General features: G+C 41.8%; 1 protein-coding gene and 4 non-coding genes across 5 annotated transcripts; 4 read left to right on the forward strand and 1 right to left on the reverse strand.

The window, feature by feature from the left end:
- Nucleotides 1–1,625: 1,625 nt before the first annotated feature.
- LOC115196625 (two pore calcium channel protein 2-like) lies at nt 1,626–20,526 on the reverse strand. Its single transcript, XM_029757473.1, has 9 exons — nt 20,455–20,526; nt 18,645–18,773; nt 8,056–8,162; nt 3,687–3,766; nt 3,461–3,549; nt 3,282–3,358; nt 3,058–3,163; nt 1,946–2,025; nt 1,626–1,812 (listed from the first exon to the last, which is right to left on the reverse strand). Exons 1-9 carry the CDS (start codon nt 20,524–20,526, stop codon nt 1,626–1,628), a joined length of 927 nt encoding a protein of 308 aa, XP_029613333.1.
- On the forward strand, nt 4,187–4,258 carry trnap-ugg (transfer RNA proline (anticodon UGG)). The gene has a single exon. It is a non-coding gene; the product is annotated as a tRNA-Pro (tRNA).
- trnap-agg (transfer RNA proline (anticodon AGG)) lies at nt 7,169–7,240 on the forward strand. The gene has a single exon. It is a non-coding gene; the product is annotated as a tRNA-Pro (tRNA).
- Nucleotides 16,353–16,424, forward strand: trnap-ugg (transfer RNA proline (anticodon UGG)). The gene has a single exon. It is a non-coding gene; the product is annotated as a tRNA-Pro (tRNA).
- trnap-agg (transfer RNA proline (anticodon AGG)) lies at nt 19,751–19,822 on the forward strand. The gene has a single exon. It is a non-coding gene; the product is annotated as a tRNA-Pro (tRNA).
- Nucleotides 20,527–20,604: the final 78 nt, after the last annotated feature.

Genomic DNA, 20,604 nt, shown 5'->3' on the forward strand with positions numbered 1-20,604 from the left:
TAGATTTGGATAGAAAACAGTCTCAAGTTTCTAAAACTGTTTGAATGATGCCTGTGAGTATAACAGAACTCATATGGCAGGCAAAACCCTGAGAAAAAAATCCAACCAGGAAGTGAGTTGTAGTTTTTCTATCTAATCCCTGTTCAAACTACAGTGTCTGTGGGGTCATTTTGCACTTCCTAAGGCTTCCATTGGCTGTCAACAGCCTTTAGAAACTTGTTTCATCCGTCTACTGTTACTGGGCAGAGAATAGGAGCTCAGTCACTGCTCCCAGGACTGCCTGGGAGAAGTGAGTTGTTTACTGCGTGGGCACGTTGGCGTGCCGCTCCTCTTTTTCTTCTGTAATGAATACGCTGTTGTCCGGTTGGAATATTATCGACGTTTTATGTTAAAAAGACCATAAGGATTGATTGTAAACATTGTTTGACATGTTTCTACGAACGGTAATGGAACTATTTGACTTTTTGTCTCTTGTTTTATGCTCACGTTATGCCTTTGGATAGTGATCTGAACGCGTGAACAAAACGGATGTATTTGGACATAAATATGGAGTATTTCGAACAAAAATAACATTTCTTGTGGAAGTGGGAGTCCTGGTAGTGCATTCCGACCAAGATCAGCAAAGGCAAGGGAAGATTTATAATACTAATTCTGAGTTTAGTTGACTCCAGAACTTGGCGGGTAACTGTACAGCTTGCTTTGATGGCTGAGCTCTGTACTCAGAATATTGAAAAATGTGCTTTCGCCGAAAACCTATTTTAAAATCTGACACAGCGGTTACATTAAGGAGTAGTATATCTATAATTCTTTCAATAACTATTGTAAAGTTTATGAGTATTTTTGTAAATTGATGTGCTCATTCACCAGAGGATTTGGTGGGAATACATTTTCTGAACATCACGCGCCAATGTAAAATGGGGTTTATGGATATAAATATGAACTTTATCGAACAAAACATACATGTATTTTGTAACATTGAGTCCTGGGAGTGTCATCTGATGAAGATCAAAGGTTAGTGATTAATTTTACCTGTATTTCTGGTTTTTGTGATGCCTCTCCTTGCTTGGAAAATGGCTGTGTGGTTTTTCTTGTCAAGGTGATGTCCTAACATAATCTAATGTTTTGCTTTCGTGGTAAAGCCTTTTTGAAATCGGACACTGTGGTTAGATTATTAAGGAGAATCTTATCTTTAAAATGGTGTATAATACTTGTATGTTTGAGAAATTTGAATTATGAGATTTTTGTTGTTTTGAATTTACCTACAATGTCAAAAATAGCCAAGCCAAAAGCAGAGCTAAAGCCTGTTCAGGGCAGACCCAAAAACACAAAGCCAAAATAAAAGCCCAAACTAAAACCTGTTCAGGGCAGACCCAAAAACACAAAGCCAAAATAAAAGCCCAAACTAAAACCTGTTCAGGGCAGACCCAAAAACACAAAGCCCAAATAAAAGCCAAAACCTGTTCCAAAAACACTGGTGTTCCTGGTCCTAACTGAACATCAGCTGGATGGTATTCTCCAAGTCTGTACTCACCGTATCACAGTTTGATCATCCATGGTTTCTCTCCCACTTTTAAATGAAGTTCTGTATTCAGATGATAAGAAATGTGAAAGTTTGATTAAAAACGTCAACAACAACAAAATCTATATGGCAATTTTAAGACTTTTAAATAAAAAACAGGTGTTATCACATTGTAAAATAAACATATGAACAAACAGTGTACTGGCCCTACGTCCAGGATCAGAGCTATAAACAGGTTGACCCACATGACAGAGGAGGTCAACCACCAGGCTATGAAGTAGAGCTTGGACAACCTGGATTGGGGAACACAAACCAAATACAATCATCACCTCTCTGTCAGTCATATATTTCTCCAAATGCTCACATGATAGAATAGATTAGAATAATCTATTGTTATCGCATAATTGCTATCGCAAATTGATTTACTCAGTAGTGTATCTGGCATATAGATCCAGAAAGACATTCAAGTTGTTCATCATGATGTTGTATAGGAGAACCAGAGCAGACTGAAAATACAGGAAACATGAAAGCAGAAAGCCATTACTATAAATCCCATCAATACCAATAATGCAAGGTTGACAAAATGTACTAAAGTACCATATAGACTGAGTGTACAAAACATTAGGAACATTAGAATTCAGAGGGTGAAGGGGCAAGACAAAAGATTGAAGTGCCTTTGAACGGGGTATGGTAGTACGTGCCAGGAGCACCGGTTTCAGTGTGTCAAGAACTGCAATGCTGCTGAGTTTGACACTTTTACAATTTCCCTTGTGTATTAAGAATGGTCCACCACCTAAAGGACATCCAGCCAACTTCCTGTGGCTATGGAACCCTAACCTTTTCACCAGACATGCTACCATGTCATGCTGCTGATCTAGTTTCAACTGTTCTGCCTGCGGCTATGGAACCCTGACCTGTTCACCGGACATGCTACCTTGTCCCAGACCTGCTGGTTTCCACCCTCTCTTTCTCTCTCCCTCTCTCTCCCTACAGCACCTGCTGTCTCAGCCTTTGAGTGCTGACCTGTTGCACTCTCTACAACCACAGTGATGATTATTTGACCATGCTGGTCATCTATGGACGTTTGAACATCGTGAAGAACGATCTGGCCTTATGGACATGTACTCTTATCTCCACCCGGCACAGCCCTCAGTGCTTGGTTCCTCTCTAGGTTTCTCTCTAGGTTCCTGCCTTTCTAGGGAGTTTTTCCTAGCCACCGTCCTTCTACATCTGCATTATTTGCTCTCTGAAGGTTTATGTTAAGTTTCTGTGTAAGCACTTTGTGACATCTGCTGATGTAAAAATTATTTTATAAATACATTTGATTTAATTTGACCCAACTGTGGGAAGCATTGGAGTCAACATGGGCCAGCATCCCTGTGGAACGCTTTCGACACCTTGTGGAGTCCACGCCCCAACGAACTGTTCTGATGGTAAAAGGTGGTGAATCTCAATATTAGGAAGGTGTTCCTAATGTTTTGTACACCATATGTTTGTTCCTTTAGATTTTATGGTAACTTAAGTTTAGTCATACTCACTGCAAAGTCATCAAAGTTGTTTGACCGGCTGCCAAGCTGTTCATCAGAACCACAATGTAGAGTTTTGTTTACAGTCATTGTCATGATTCTGGGGTCGGGGGTAGTGCTGTAAGAAATAGATAATACATGTAGGCAGGAAATAGGTTGTTTATAGGAAATAGGTAGTTTATTGTTGATGCTCGATTAAAAGCTGTGATTTCTGAGACATCATATTGTCTTCATACCTCAGGTTACTTGCAGGTGCTATGATAGAGCCTTTGAACAACCAGACCCCAAGCACAGCAAATACATAATAAACCACCTGCAAAGACGGCACTTCTTCACAATCGTACCAGTTTAACAGCTCTGTCTCTACTACACACAAAAAAACTACCCAAACAAAACAGCCACTTGGGTTTCTCACCACTAATATACCGGAAGAGGCTCTGAGGCTTTTCACCAGGTCAACCATGCTGCTGGCAAACAGAGCCATGAGCTTTAGAGGAATATGACAAAATGATTAGGGGGAACTGATGACATCAATCAAATGTAATACATCTATTCTAACAGAAATCAGCAGTTGTTACAATGAGGCAGGGCTGGACTCCAAAGACTGAGTTGTTTTTCAGAGAAGTTACCTTAATGTTGGGGATGGAAGTGGAATACACTCAGTATGTTGACCAGACGGACCATCTCCCAGAGTGACGTCAGACCTCCATGGTCTGGGATCCTGTGATACAGTTCAGTCAGAGAGCTCTGCTATGACTTCTGTTATGTACTGGTTTTGACGGTGTTATGTAGCCCTTATGACTTATGACAAAGGGGTCAAGTAAAGTGTTCCTGAATATGCTGTGGTATGGTTATAGTTCTACTGGGTATTTCACCTCATTTGTGTTGAATATGACTTGGGCAAGATATTATTCACCTATACATCATAGACAAAATATACAATAATAATAAGAGATATGGCCTCGTAAATCTGACAAATGTAATGTTTTCTACAGGTCAGAACTTTACTATAGTGATGATGCAGTAAATCACCACTAGAGGTGAGTAAAGTAACAAAGTTTCACTAAGGACACGCCTCAGATTTCACTTGACATCAGTGACAGGGCAGAAAGGGAGTCTGTGTTTACCTTTCCTTCAACAAGGCTCGTTGGTCTAGGGGTATGATTCTCGCTTTGGGTGCGAGAGGTCCCGGGTTCAAATCCCGGACGAGCCCTTCTTTTCTGAACACTACAAGCTCAATGTACTATCCAAGATAATGATTGTCAATTTGGGTAAGTGGAGCAGACTGTGCATATTCAGCAGAAACACTGACAATCAGTCATGTATAGGTTTCTATAACAAAGAGCAGGCTCACAGGATACCAATCTCAACTATTTTTGTATCATGAGAACTAGCCGAACGACAAGTCGTATAACTGGCAAGCCTTATTCATAAATACTCTTATCTGTCAGCCACTGAGAAACGTCCATATAGTTTTATTTGCAGCTTTAACACTATAGTGCTGGATAGGTCTCAGTCCTCATAATGCAAATGATAACCTACAGCACTTAAGATGTCAACCACAGACAACGGTTTTATTTGCACATCTGACAATGTACTGTACACTGAGTGTACTAAACAACAGGAACACCTTCCTAATATTGAGTTGCATTCCCTTTGCATTCAGAAAAGCCTCAATTCGTCAGGGGCATGGACTCTACAGGGTGTCTAAAGTGTTCCACTGGGATGCTGTCCCATGTTGACTCCAATGCTTCCTACAGTTGTGTCAAGTTGGTTGGATGTCCTTTGCGTAGTGGACCATTCTTGATACACACGGGAAACTATTGCGAGTGAACAAAACAGCAGAGTTGCAGTTCTTGACACACTCAGACCGGTGTGCCTAGCACCTACTATCATACCCCGTTCAAAGGCACTTCAATAATTTATCTTGTCCATTCACCCTCTGAATGGCACACATACAGAATACATCTCAAGGCTTAAAAATCCTTCTTTAACCCGTCTCCTCCTCTTCAACTACACTGATTGAACTGAATTTAACAGGTGACATCAATACGGGATGATAGACTTCAGCTGGATTCACCTGATCTGTCTGTGTCATGGAAAGAGCAGGTGTTCATAATGTTTTGTGCACAGACTATTTCTCTTTTAGGTAACCTTTATTTAACTAGGCAAGTCATTTAAGAACAAATTCTTATTTACAATGACGGCATACCCTGACCAAACCCGGACGACGCTGGGCCAATTGTGCACCGCCCAATGCGACTCCAAATCATGGCCGGATGTGATACAAATCCCGGACGAGCCCTCCTTTTAAGAAGTCAAATGACTTACAGACTACACAGTCTATATGACAGACTACATACAGTCTATGACAGACCTGGTAAGTCTATGTCAGACCTGGTAAGTCTATGTCATGGAAACAGCAGGTGTTCCTAATGATTTGTTTACTCAGTGTATGTAAAACTTCCCAAAAGTGTCAGTTACCACTAGAGGGCAGTCTAATAGCAAAAACCTGCCACATCACAGATTCTGGAAGTTCACTCACAGGCTTATGAGGAGAAGGGGATGGGAAAATTGTAACGATAGGGTGGGTTTCCCTAAGCAGGCTTGTTGGTTTAAGGGTATGCTTCTCGCTTAGGGTGTGAGTAGTCCTGGGTTTAAATCCCAGATGAGCCCACCTTTTGAGAAAATATTTGATTGATGTATTTAGGGTTGTCCTAAGTGAGTTAGTATATTGAAAGATCGCAAACAATGTGGGGAGAAAAATCTTATCAATAGGAAAATGGTAGGCTGTAAGTAGCAAATATGGATATCTGTAGGCCCTTTGGTAAAACAGAGATATAAAACAATATCCAGTCAGTATGGAATATAATGTACAGTGTCGTAATGTCAACGAGTGACTTTGAATTGTGTGACAGACGGTAATATAGATACATCAACTAGAATCTTCTCTAAATTGCCCATGCTTCAAAATGGACCCTGCATTATCCTTACATACAGTATATAATACTGAACTGCACCTACCAGTGAAAGAACTGTGAGAGATCCATCAAATACGTTACTCCCATAGGACACATATCCTGTCCAGCCAAATGCTACCACCTTCAGCGCCATCTCCAGCAGGTAGTAAAGGATGAAGAAACAGTTGATTGTCTGAAAAAACACAGATCAGTGGAGGCTGCTGAGGGGAGAACGGTTCATAATAATGGCTGGAACGGAGCAAATGGAATGGCATCAAACCATCTGTTTGATACCATTCCACCGATTCCCCTCCAGGCAAAACCACGGGCTGGTCCTCCCAATTAAGGTGCCACCAACCTCCTGTGACAGAGATACATATAAAGTCTGTGAGCTATTGACATAAACTGTGCAAGACCCTTACCTGCTATACATGAGTCAGTCATGTCGGCAGTGCACTGCAGGTTCAGTAACTAATGTCCACTTGTAAATACTACTTGTAGTACATTTTACCATCAAATGGTCTTAAATGTTGAGCCTCTAAATAGTAGTTGTCTCGTTCAGAGATTCTACTCACAGTCAATCACCAGGAGAATCTGGAGGAACATTGATGATGCTTAGAAGCATATACAGTAGACTTAATACATGCATATACTGTACATGACCTTTGACCTTACACATTTTCTAAAAATGGGATACAATGCACCCCTGTAAATTCTGAAGAAACACTCGTTTTTAGACCAGAGACATCAAATGCAGAGAAGGTGAACAAAATGGGTCAGGGCCTATATCTACTGCCTTTCCAATTGAATCTAAAGATGATCAAAAACAGAGATAGAGGACTTATATTATATCAATTTTAAAGTAGTCAATTGTCTTCTTCATTGGCTGATTGCGCCCAACTCATAGGAATACCCACCCAGTTGACTACTTTGAAATGGTGGAAGCCCTCAATTGCAATGTCCATTCCAAAATGCGTTATATCTACGATGAGTCCTCTATCTGTTTCCATTTGATCAACATGTCTTTGTAGAGTCTAGAACAGCCACTAGGTGGTAGTCTCTGAGCAGTTTTACAGAGCATGCAACTGCTTTAACTTGCCAGGAATTCCTTATGCATGTGGCATGCAGTGGAATTTAAACTCTTGGTTGTTGACACTATGAGGGGCTCGTTGGTCTAGGGGTATGATTCTCGCTTAGGGTGCGAGAGGTCCCGGGTTCAAATCCCGGACGAGCCCTCCTTTTAAGTTGTCAAATGACTTACAGTATGAACAGGCCTATATAGAGTGTACATTCACTAAAGCATCTCTATCAACAATATGACTGTGAATAAGTAGCCTGGAATCTTAACTGATAAGCTCTGTTTCAATATTGTTATGGTGAAACAAAGCATGTCAGTTAGGATTCCAGGCTATTGTCGTAACTAAGAGCTGTTAGGATCAAGCAGAAACAAACATTTAAGTGAATTGATAAAATATTGTGACATAGTGAACACAGATGCAGACAACATTGGCCAGGGCCACAGCATTCCCCACCACAGTGACATAATGCTGACTAAAGATATACTGAACCTTGCACAGGAACTTAGACGAGTACTCAGACAATGTAGGACGCTACAGAGGAAAACAAGGACTTCAATATCCTGTTCAATCTCCTTTCACAATAACTTTTCAGGTTTGCTTCTGTACAAATTTTTGCTTCCGTTGCAAATGCAAGCACAAAGGCAAATGATGAAAGTCTGACTTTTGACATACCAAAAGTGTATACAATTCAGAGGTGTGGCCATGTACATATATAACTTCATAAAACAACGTTTTTTAACGCTATGTATTACAGTATGTTGTTTCAGGTAAGGTGGGAACCATCTCACCTTCATGATGGCATCTCTGTAATAACCTTTCATCTGAACTCTCCTCTTCACCTTCAGGACTGTTTGGACCATAATACACTCAACTGGAACACAGTGGATATTATTTTATACATACAGTAAGCGCTCCACCATTTTGCTGTTGTATATTAATAAAATAAACACAGCAAAGGGGTCCTTTCTTACAAGGTATCATCCTCAGAGAAGGTTGGTTCCTGGCTCTGACAGCGCAGCAGCTCAAAAGCTGCCTTGACGCCCAAACTCCTCCTCAGGATGGATGTCTGGATTGACATCTGCTAAATAAAGGGTTATCAATCAAATTTATAAAGCCCTTCTTACATCAGCTGATGTCACAAAGTGCTGTACAGAAACTCCTAAAACCCCAAACAGCATGCAATGCAGGTGTAGAAGCACAGTGGCTAGGAAAAACTCCCTAGAAAAGGCCAAAACCTAAGAAGAAACCTAGAGAGGAACCAGGCTATGAGGGGTGGCCAGTACTCTTCTGGCTGTGCAGGGTGGAGATTATAACAGAACATGGCCAAGATGTTCAAATGTTCATAAATGACCAGCAAGGTCAAATAATAATAATCACAGTGGTTGTCGAGGGTGCAACAAGTCAGCACCTCAGGAGTAAATGTCAGTTGGCTTTTCATAGCATCTCAACCGCTCCTGCTGTCTCTAGAGAGATGAAAACAGCAGGTCTGGAACAGGTAGCACGTCCGGAGAACAGGTCAGGGTTCCATAGCCACAGGCAGAAGAGTTCAAACTGGAGCAGCAGCACTGCCAGGTGGACTGGGGACACCAAGGAATCAGGCCAGGTAGTCCTGAGGCATGGTCCTAGGGCTCAGGTCCGCCAAGAGAGTGAAAGAAAGGGAAAAATAGTGAGCAAAAGATAAAAAGAGTAAAAAAGAGAGAGAATTTGATGGGATTCTTAAATTCACACAAAACACAGGATAAGACAGGAGAAATACTCCAGATATAACAGACTGACCCTAGCCCCCCCGACACAAACTACTGCAGCATAAATACTGGCGGCTGAGACAGGAAGGGTCAGGAGACACTGACTCCTCCTGTTATCATGATCAATACTACTCTGATACCTATGGGAAATTGGCCACCCACTGACAACACTCCCTTCCCACTTACCTAAATATTTATTAACTTTGTGAAGTACAGTCGACAACAAGCCAGTTACTCACCACTAAGTATCCTCTAAACTGGTTGTATATGATGGCAGTCAGCAGGTTCATCAGGATGTACGTTCCTACAATAGAGTGATAACCTGTAAAGTAAGCATTTATTGAACATACAGATTGAATCAATTCAAACAGTTTGAAATATATTTATATCTAAATACTATTGTAATCAACACAATGGCACAGAAACACATCAAACAAACTCAACAAATGTCACGCTTGTTGAAATGAGTGGACCAAGGTGCAGCGTGCGTAGAGTTCCACATTATATTTAATAGTGACAAAACAACAAAGACTATAACAAACGTGCAGTCACAGAGCGCACAAAGCACTAACCAAAACAACATCCCACAAAGCAGGTGGGAGATAGGGCTTCCCCAATTAGAGGCAATTGGGAACAATACAAACCAGCAACATAGAAAATGAATGACTAGAACACCCCCCTAGTCATGCTTTGACCTAAACACCATATAGAACCGAGGGCTCTCTATGGTCAGGGCGTGACACCAAATCCACTGAAGAGGATGAAGAAAACAGAGAAAACTCTGTTTAAAGTGTAAGCTGGCATCATCACATTAGAGCAAAGAAAAACATGCCATGTTTAAAATGAAAAGCTCATCCACTTTGACTTACAGCAGTGATAAATTAAAATCTACACTAGCATATGAAAAACTTGTTATGAATAAGCCTACCGTCAGGGTTGTTAGCAGTTGTGAGAAGAACCAAAAGAGACGTAAGAGACCGAGAGAGGTTTTTGAAATAGAACTCCCATTCCATGTTCTTCTCTGGGTTCTAGAACAAGACACATCAGAGCAGGTATCACATTAGAACAATAACTACTTGCTATGCAGACTATGCACTGTGATTAGAATGTTCTATGAGTTTTCACTGATCTGCCCTTCTTAGCAAGGTCTCCCTTGAGAAAGAGGTCTTCTGACCTCAATGGCACTTCCTGGTTAAATAAAGATGAAATAAAAAATGTCAAATATTCTCATGAAATAAATCTTCTGAAAAGCCTATGCAGGCCACTGGCCTTCAACTAAAATTAACAGATAATTACAAAAAAGACCCAAGGGCCTACACCCTTAAAAAAAAACATTATTGTGACGATCGTCGTAAGGAGGAGACCAAGGTGCAGCGTGGTAAGTGCTCATGATTAATAATTTATTATAACTCAGAACACTAAATCAAAACAACAAACAAAGGAATACGGACGTCACGTTCTGCAGGCTTTACTGAGCTGTGCAAAAACAAGATCCCACAACTGAAGGAGGGAAAAAGGGATGCCTAAGTATGATTCCCAATCAGAGACAACGATAGAAGAAATAGAAAACATAGAATGCCCTCCCCATGTCACACCCTGACCTAACCAAACTAGAGGAAATAAAACGTCTCTCACAGGTCATGGCGTGAACTGTGAGTCCGCACCCCAAAAGGTGCGGACTCCCGGCCGCAAACCTAAACCTATAAGGGAGGGTCCGGGTGGGCATCTAACCATGGTGGCGGCTCTGCCCGCTCATCCCTCCGCTTTTGTATTACCGGACCGCGGATCGTCTTCAGAGGAACCAGACTGGGGACCGTCGCCGGATGCTCCGGAACGGGGACCGTCGCATCCGCCAGATGCTCCGGACCGGGGACCGTCGCATCCGACAGATGCTCCGGACCGGGGACCGTCGCCGGAGGCTCCGGACCGGGGACCGTCGCCGGAGGCTCCGGACCGGGGACCGTCGCTGCAGGCTCCATGCCATGGATTGTCACTATAGGCTCCGCGCCATGGATCGTCACTGGAGGCTCCGGGCCATGGATCATCACTGGAGGCTTCGTGCCATGGTTTGTCACTGGAGGCTCCGGGCCATGGATCATCTCTGGAGGTTTCGTGCCATGGATTATCACTGGAGGCTCCGGTCCATGGATTATCACTGGAGGCTTCATGCCATGGATCATTCTGGAGGCTTCGGACCATGGATCATCACTGGTCATTCTTACGTGGAGCTGGAATCGGTCTCACCGGACTGGGGAGACGTACTGGAGACCGGGTGAGCAGAGCAGGCACAAGGTATACTTGGCCGTGGAGGCGCACTGGAGGTCTGGAGCTAAGGGCTGGCACAACCCGTCCTGGCTGGATGCTTACTTTAGAGCGATTTTGAAGAACTTACCATGTCCCTGTGTCCCCCAATAGAAAGGTGTTTCTTTTGGAGCCCTGTAATTGTTTGATCCAGAATGAACACCCCCAGGTAGCAGGGGGAAACTCTCCATCATCACCACAATGTTGCTCAACAAGTTTATAACAGGTGACTAAGAAAATAAAGGAAAGGACCGCTTACATTTTGCTCCATCCTTTAACCTTCTCAGAGAGTTAATTTTCATAATCTACACACATCTCACTTAAATGTAGGGTTACTAGGCGTTTTGTTGTTCTGATAGTGCTGTACATGCAGTGTTGTGTCTCTCTTGTTGTTCTGATAATGCTGTACATGCAGTGTTGTGTCTCTCTTGCTGTGATGTGTGTTTTGTCCAATATTTATATTGTATTTATTGTTTTAATCCCAGTCCCCTGTCCCCGCAGGAGGCCTTTTGCCTTTTGGTAGGCTGTCATTGTAATTAACAATGTGTTCTTAACTGACTTGCCTAGTTAAATAAAGGTTAAATAAAAATATATAAAAAATAAATCCAAACAAATTCGTACAATTATTTGTTACTCATTCGCTGAAGACTTCAATAAGCAGCATATACAATGGTTGGGACATGAGAAACTGTAACAAGCGCCTACCTCAGAGTTAGTTCATCTGGACAGTTTTCAATCCTAATATCAATTGTTTTTTCTGTTGGGAAATAAACTACCATCACTGGGACACACTTCTGTCGACATGAACAGTACATTGCCCAGTGACTAACCAGTGAAACTCTCTCGAAGTGCAATTATTGCAAGCATTTCACACCTCCAGCGCAATAATGGAGAGTTGTGAAGGGCCATAGTGTCAGCTATCTTCAACATTCAGATGGTACCTGTCTATCTATTGAACTCCTCGAACTGCACAAAGAAAATCTTTGCGTCCATGACTGAATTATTAGGAGTTTAGTATAACCCTTTATGCAGAATGTAGAACTTAAAGCACTCAACAGGTGATGTTATATCAGACAATATTGTGTTTCAGAGTCAGTAAAAGAAGCAGTAGAGTTACAAAACAGGAAACACCCAGGAAACAATGCAAAAGCTCATTCATAGAACCGCAATTCAAGCAATAACCCGGGAACACGCTTCCATTACACCCAATATCTATATTTTATCCAGTGACATGGACATAGTTAGGTGCTGAAGGTGTGGGTGGGCATGCAGTTTTGTGACAACTTTCTCTTCAGTAGGCTCTGCTATCTGTTGTCTGAAAAAGTAGGGGTCAAAACATAAAGGCAAACCTTACAGGGTACAGTTTGTGAATCATTCAATCAAATGTATTTATAAAGCCCTTTTAACATCAGCAGACAGCAGTTGTCACAAAGTGCTTCACAGTTACCCGGCCTAGTATATATAACCTGTATGAAATCGATCCATTCCTTTCATATCTGAAATGACAAACTTGGCAACAGAACAGAGAGTAACATATTACATAATGCCAAGAGCACACTTCCTGTGTGTTGTCAGATAAGTAATCAAGTGCAGTGGCTGCTGAGATAGCTCAGGTCTGCCAAAAGGCCCAGCGCGTACTGCGGCCAATCATCAACTCAATTCATTAACACTAATGGCAGGACCAAAACAAAAAAGCCAAAGCATAGCCTACCTACAATGTCATGAATGCCAAGCCAAAAGCAGAGCTAAAGCCTTTTCAGGGCAGACCTAAAAACACAAAGCCAAAATAAAAACCAAAGCTAAAACATGTTCAGGGCAGACCCAAAAACACAAAGCCAAAATAAAAGCCCAAACTAAAACCTGTTCAGGGCAGACCCAAAAACACAAAGCCAAAATAAAAGCCTAAGCTAAAACCTTTTCAGGGCAGACCTAACGTGAGGTAAAGAATAATTAATTAATTAGAAGACTAATTGATCAGATATTAAAGTATCTGAAAGTTATATTAGGAAAATTATAACTTTGTAATCTGAATATTTTCCTTGGTGCCCCGACTTCCTAGTTAATTACATTTACATGATTAGAATAATCACGTAATAGTAATGACAGAGAATTGATTTGATAAACTAACAGTCTTCGGTTTTAATGATGCCAAAGACACGACAGTAGTCTCCAAGTCTGTCCACTCCATATTACGGGTTGATTGAAGTGCCTTTGAACGGGGTATGGTAGTATGTTCCGGGAGCACTGGTTTGAGTGTGTCAAGAACTGCAGCGCTGCTGAGTTTTTTACGCTCAGCAGTTACCCTTGTGTATTAAGAATGGTCCACCACCCAAAGGACATCCAGCCAACTTGTGTTAACTAACCTCCAGACGAGCTTCAATGCCATACAACTCTCCTTCCGTAGCCTCCAACTGCTCATAAATACAAGTAAAACTAAATGCATGCTCTTCAACCGATCGCTGCCTACACCTGCCCAACATCACTACTCTGGACGGTTCTGACTTAGAATATGTGGACAACTACAAATACCTAGGTGTCTGGTTAGACTGTAAACTCTCCTTCCAGACTCACATCAAACATCTCCAATCCAAAGTTAAATCTAGAATTGGCTTCCTATTTCGCAAAACAAAGCATCCTACACTCATGCTGCCAAATATGCCCTTGTAAAACTGACCATCCTACCGATCCTCGACTTCGGTGATGTCATTTACAAAATAGCCTCCAATACCCTACTCAACAAATTGGATGCAGTCTATCACAATGCCATCTGTTTTGTCACCAAAGCCCCATATACTACCCACCACTGCGACCTGTACGCTCTCGTTGGCTAGCCCTCGCTTCATACTCGTCGCCAAGCCCACTGGTTTCAGGTCATCTACAAGACCCTGCTAGGTAAAGTCCCGCCTTATCTCAGCTCGCTGGTCACCATAGCAGCACCCACCTGTAACACGCACTCCAGCAGGTGTATTTCACTGGTCACCCCCAGGGTCAATTCCTCCTTTGGTCGCCTCTCCTTCCAGATCTCTGCTGCCAATGACTGGAACGAACTACAAAAATCTCTGAAACCGGAAACACTTATCTCCCTCACCAGCTTTAAGCACCAGCTGTCAGAGCAGCTCACAGGTCACTGCACCTGTACATAGCCCATCTATAAATAGCCCAAACAATTACCTCATCCCCTACTGTATTTATTTATTTTGCTCCCTTGCACCCCAGTATTGTCACATCCTGACCACAGTCAGATGTTATTTTCTATGGCAGAGTAGGTCAGGGCGTGACAGGGGGTGTTTTGTGTTTTTCCATGTTTTGTAGTTCTATGTTTAGGTTCTAGTTTTCTATTTCTATGTTAGGGTTTTTGGGATGATCTCCAATTAGAGGCAGCTGGTCCTCGTTGTCTCTAATTGGAGATCATACTTAAGTAGGGTTTTTTCCACCTGTGTTTGTGGGTAGTTGTCTTCTGTTTAGTTTTCTGTATCTGACAGAACTGTGCACTTTCATTTTCTCTTTGTTATTTTTTCTTGAGTGTTCTGAGTTAAAATAAATATTCATCATGAGCAATCAACACGCTGCGCTTCGGTCCCCTCTCTACGACAGCCGTTACAAGTATTTCTACTTTGCACATTCACCTACTGCAAATCTACAATTCCAGTGTTATTTAATTGCTATATTTTATTTACTTCGCCACCGTGGCCCTTTTTGCCTTTACCTCCCTCATCTCACCTCATTTGCTCACATTTTATATAGACTTATTTCTCTACTGTATTATTGACTGTATGTTTGTTTATTCCATGTGTAACTGTGTTGTATGTGTCGAACTGCTTTGCTTTATCTTGGCCAGTTGTAAATGAGATCTTGTTCTCAACTTGCCTACCTGGTTAAACAAAGATAAAATAAATACACTTCCTGTGGCTATGGAACCCTGACCTTTTCACCAGACATGCTACCTTGTCGTGCTGCTGATCCAGTTTCAACTGTTCTGCCTGCGGCGATGTAACCCTGACCAGTGACAATGCTGGCCATCTGTGAACGTTTGAACATCTTGAACTGTTCTGAGGACAAAAGGGGGTGCAACTCAATATTAGGAAGGTGTTCCTAATATTTTGTACACCAGATGTTTATTCATTTAGATTTTGTGGTACCTTTGTAAGGACCAACGTTGGAGATGAGAAGCAGGTATGGGGAGTCAACATTTAATCAGGAACAAACAGGTAACAAGAGAGGCACAACGTCAGCACAGCGGGTAAAAAAATACATATGACAATCAATGTTGAAGCAGGGAACAGAGCGGGGAACCAGACATGTATAGGGAAGGTAATGACAGAGGTGATAGAGTCCAGGTGAGTCCAATAGTCGCTGATGCTCGTGACGGGAAAAGGCAGGTGTGAGTAATGGTGGCAGGAGTGCGCAATGCTGGGGAGCCTGTTGCCCTCGAACACCAGGGGGGAAGAGCGGGAGCAGGCATGACAAACTTAAGATGAGTGATACTCACTGCAAAGTCATCAAAGTTGTTTGACCAGCAGCCAAGCTGTTCATAAGAACCACATTGTAGAGTTTTGTTTACAATCATTGTCATAATTCTGGGGTCGGCGGTAGTGCTGTAAGAAATAGATAATACATGTAGGCAGGAAATAGGTTGTTTATAGGAAATAGATAGTTTATTGTTGATGCTCGATTAAAAGCTGTGATTTCTGAGACATATTTTCTTCATACCTCAGGTTACTTGCAGGTGCTATGATAGAGCCTTCGAACAACCAGACCCCAAGCACAGCAAATACATAATAAACCACCAGCAAACAAAGACAGCACTTCTTTACAATCGTACCAGTTTAACAGCTCTGGTATGACCTCTGTTATGTACTGGTTTTGACAGTGTTATGTAGCCCTTATGACAAAGGGGTCAAGTAAAGTGTTCCTGAATATGCTGTGGTAAGGTTATAGTTCTACTGGATATTTCAGCTCATTTGTGTTGAAAATGCCTTGGGCAAGATATTATTGACCTATACAGCATAGACAAAATATAAATATATAATAAGATATATGGCCTCGTTAATCTGACAAATGTAATGTTTTCAACAGGTCAGAACTTTACTATAGTGATGATGCAGTAAATCACCACTAGAGGTGAGTAAAGTAACAAAGTTTCACTAAGGACACACCTCAGATTTCACTTGACATCAGTGACAGGGCAGAAAGGGAGTCTGTGTTTACCTTTCCTTCAACAAGGCTCGTTGGTCTAGTGGTATGATTCTCGCTTTGGGTGCGAGAGGTCCCGGGTTCAAATCCCGGACGAGCCCATCTTTTCTGAACACTACAGGCTCAATGTACTATCCAAGATAATGATAGTCTACTTGGGTAAGTGGAGCAGACTGTGCATATTCAGCAGAAACAGTGACAGTCAGTCATGTAAAGGTTTCTATAACAAAGAGCAGGCTCACAGGATACCAATCTCAACTATTTTTGTATTATGAGAACTAGCCGAAAGACGAGTCCTATAACTGGCAAGACATTCATAAATACTCTTATCTGTCAGCCACTGAGAAACGTCCATATAGTTTTATTTGCAGCTGTAACGCTATAGTCCTGGATAGGTCTCAGTCCTCATAATGCAAATGATAACCTACAGCACTTAAGATGTCAACCACAGACAACGGTTTTATTTGCACATCTGACAATGTACTGTACACTGAGTGTACTAAACAACAGGAACACCTTCCTAATATTGAGTTGCATTCCCTTTTGCCTTCAGAAAAGCCTCAATTCGTCAGGGGCATGGACTCTACAGGGTGTCTAAAGTGTTCCACAGGGATGCTGTCCCATGTTGACTCCAATGCTTCCTACAGTTGTGTCAAGTTGGTTGGATGTCCTTTTGGGTGGTGGACCATTCTTGATACACACGGGAAACTGTTGAGAGTGAACAAAACAGCAGAGTTGCAGTTCTTGACACTCAGACCGGTGCGCCTAGCACCTACTATCATACCCCGTTCAAAGGCACTTCAATATTATATCTTGTCCATTCACCCTCTGAATGGCACACATACAGAATACATCTTGAGGCTTAAAAATCCTTCTTTAACCTGTCTTCTCCTCTTCATCTACACTGATTGAACTGAATATAACAGGTGACATCAATACGGGATGATAGACTTCAGCTGGATTCACCTGATCAGTCTGTGTCATGGAAAGAGCAGGTGTTCATAATGTTTTGTACTCAGACTATTTATTTTGATCTTTTATGTAACCTTTATTTAACTAGGCAAGTTATTTAAGAACAAATTCTTATTTACAATGACGGCATACCCTGGCCAAACCCGAACGACGCTGGGCCAATTGTGCACCGCCCAATGTGACTCCCAATCACGGCCGGATGTGATACAAATCCCGGACGAGCCCTCCTTTTAAGAAGTCAAATGACTTACAGACTACAGTCTATATGACAGACTACATACAGTCTATGACAGACCTGGGAAGTCTATGTCATGGAAAGAGCAGTGTTCATAATGTTTTGTTTACTCAGTGTATGTAAAACTTCCCACAAGTGTCAGTTACCACTAGAGGGCAGTCTAATAGCAAAAACCTGCCACATCACAGATTCTGGAAGTTCACTCACAGGCTTATGAGGAGAAGGGGATGGGAAAATTGTAACGATAGGGTGGGTTTCCCTAAGCAGGCTTGTTGGTTTAAGGGTATGTTTCTCGCTTAGGGTGTGAGTAGTCCTGGGTTTAAATCCCAGATGAGCCCACCTTTTGAGAAAATATGTGATAGATGTATTTAGGGTTGTCTTAAGTGAGTTAGTATATTGAAAGATCGCAAACAAAGTGGGGAGAAAAATCTTACCAATAGGAAAATGGTAGGCTGTAAGTAGCAAATATGGAGATCTGTAGGCCCTTTGGTAAAACAGAGATATAAAACAATATCCAGTCAGTATGGAATATAATGTACAGTGTCGTAATGTCAACGAGTGACTTTGAATTGTGTGACAGACGGTAATATAGATACATCAACTAGAATCTTCTCTAAATTGCCCATGCTTCAAAATGGACCCTGAATTATCCTTACATACAAAATGTAATACTGTCCCAGACCTGCTGTTTTCAACTCTCTAGAGACAGCAGGAGCGGTAGAGATACTCTCAAAGATCTGCTATGAAAAAGCCAACTGACACTTACTCTTGTGTTACTGACTTGTTGCACAGTCGACAACTACTATGATTATTATTATTTGACCATGCTGGTCATTTATGAACATTTGAACATCTAGGCCATGTGCTGTTATAATCTCCACCCTGCACAGCCAGAAGAGGACTGGCCACCCCTCATAGCCTGGTTCCTCTCTAGGTTTCTTCCTAGGTTTTGGTCTTTCTAGGGAGTTTTTCCTAGCCACCGTGCTTCTACACCTGCATTGCTTGCTGTTTGGGGTTTTAGGCTGGGTTTCTGTACAGCACTTTGACATATCAGCTGATGTAAGAAGGGCTATATAAATAAAATGTATTTGATTTGATACTGAACTGCACCTACCAGTGAAAGAACTGTGAGAGATCCATCAAATACGTTACTCCCATAGGACACATATCCTGTCCAGCCAAATGCTACCACCTTCAGCTCCATCTCCAGCAGGTAGTAAAGGATGAAGAAACAGTTGATTGTCTGAAAAACACAGATCAGTGGAGGCTGCTGAGGGGAGAACGGTTCATAATAATGGCTGGAACGGAGCAAATGGAATGGCATCAAACCATCTGTTTGATACCATTCCACCGATTCCCCTCTAGGCAAAACCACGGGCTGGTCCTCCCAATTAAGGTGCCACCAACCTCCTGTGACAGAGATACATATAAAGTCTGAATTGCACGGAGCTATTGACATAAACTGTGCAAGACCCTTACCTGCTATACATGAGTCAGTCATGTCGGCAGTGCACTGCAGGTACAGTAACTAATATCCACTTGTAACTACTACTTGTATTACATTTTACCATCAAATGGTCTTAAATGTTGAGCTTCTAAATAGTAGTTGTCTCGTTCAGAGATTCTACTCACAGTCAATCACCAGGAGAATCTGGAGGAACATTGATGATGCTTAGATGCATATACAGTAGACTTAATACATGCATATACTCTACATGACCTTTGACCTTACACATTTTCTAAAAATGGGATACAATGCACCCCTGTAAATTCTGAAGAAACACTCATTTTTAGACCAGAGACATCAAATGCAGAGAAGGTGAACAAAATGGGTCAGGGCCTATGTCTACTGCCTTTCCAATTGAATCTAAAGATGATCAACAACAGAAATAGAGGAATTATATTATATCAATTTTAAAGTAGTCAATTGTCTTCTTCATTGGCTGATTGCTCCCAACTCATAGGAATACCCACCCAGTTGACTAATTTAAAATAGTGGAAGCCCTCAAATGCAATGTCCGTTCCAAATTGCGTTTTATCCATGATGAGTCCTCTGTCTGTTTCCATTTGATCAACATGTCTGTGCAGAGTTTAGAACAGCCACTAGGTGGGAGTCTCTGAGCAGTTTTACTGAGCATTCAACAGTATTAACTTGCCAGGAATTCCTTATACATGTGGCATGCAGTGGAATTTAAACTCTTGGTTGTTGTCACTATGACAGGCTCGTTGGTCTAGGGGTATGATTCTCGCTTAGGGTGCGAGAGGTCCCGGGTTCAAATCCCGGACGAGCCCTCCTTTTAAGTTGTCAAATGACTTACAGTATAAACAGGCCTATATAGAGTGTACATTCACTAAAGCATCTCTATCAACAATATGACTGTGAATAAGTAGCCTGGAATCTTAACTGATAAGCTCTGTTTCAATATTGTTATGGTGAAACAAAGCATGTCAGTTAGGATTCCAGGCTAGTGTCGTAACTAAGAGCTGTTAGGATCAAGCAGAAACAAACATTTAAGTTAATTGATAAAATATTGTGACATAGTGAACACAGATGCAGACAACATTGGCCAGGGCCACAGCATTCCCCACCACAGTGACATAATGCTGACTAAACATATACTGAACCTTGCACAGGAACTTAGACGAGTACTCAGACAATGTAGGATGCTACAGAGGAAAACAATGACTTTAATATCCTGTTCAATCTCCTTTCACAATAACTTTTCAGGTTTGCTTCTGTACAAATTTTTGCTTCCGTTGCAAATGCAAGCACAAAGGCAAATGATGAAAGTCTGACTTTTGACATACCAAATGTGTTCACAATTCAGAGGTGTGGCCATGTACATATATAACTTCATAAAACAATGTTTTTTAACGCTATGTATTACAGTATGTTGTTTCAGGTAAGGCGGGAACCATCTCACCTTCATGATGGCATCTCTGTAATAACCTTTCATCTGAACTCTCCTCATCACCTTCAGGACTGTCTGGACCATAATACACTCAACTGGAACACAGTCGATATTATTTTATATATACAGTAAGCGCTCCACCATTTTGCTGTTGTATATTAA

Source organism: Salmo trutta, chromosome 7 (assembly GCF_901001165.1).
Source record: "Salmo trutta chromosome 7, fSalTru1.1, whole genome shotgun sequence".
Lineage (NCBI taxonomy): Eukaryota > Metazoa > Chordata > Actinopteri > Salmoniformes > Salmonidae > Salmo > Salmo trutta.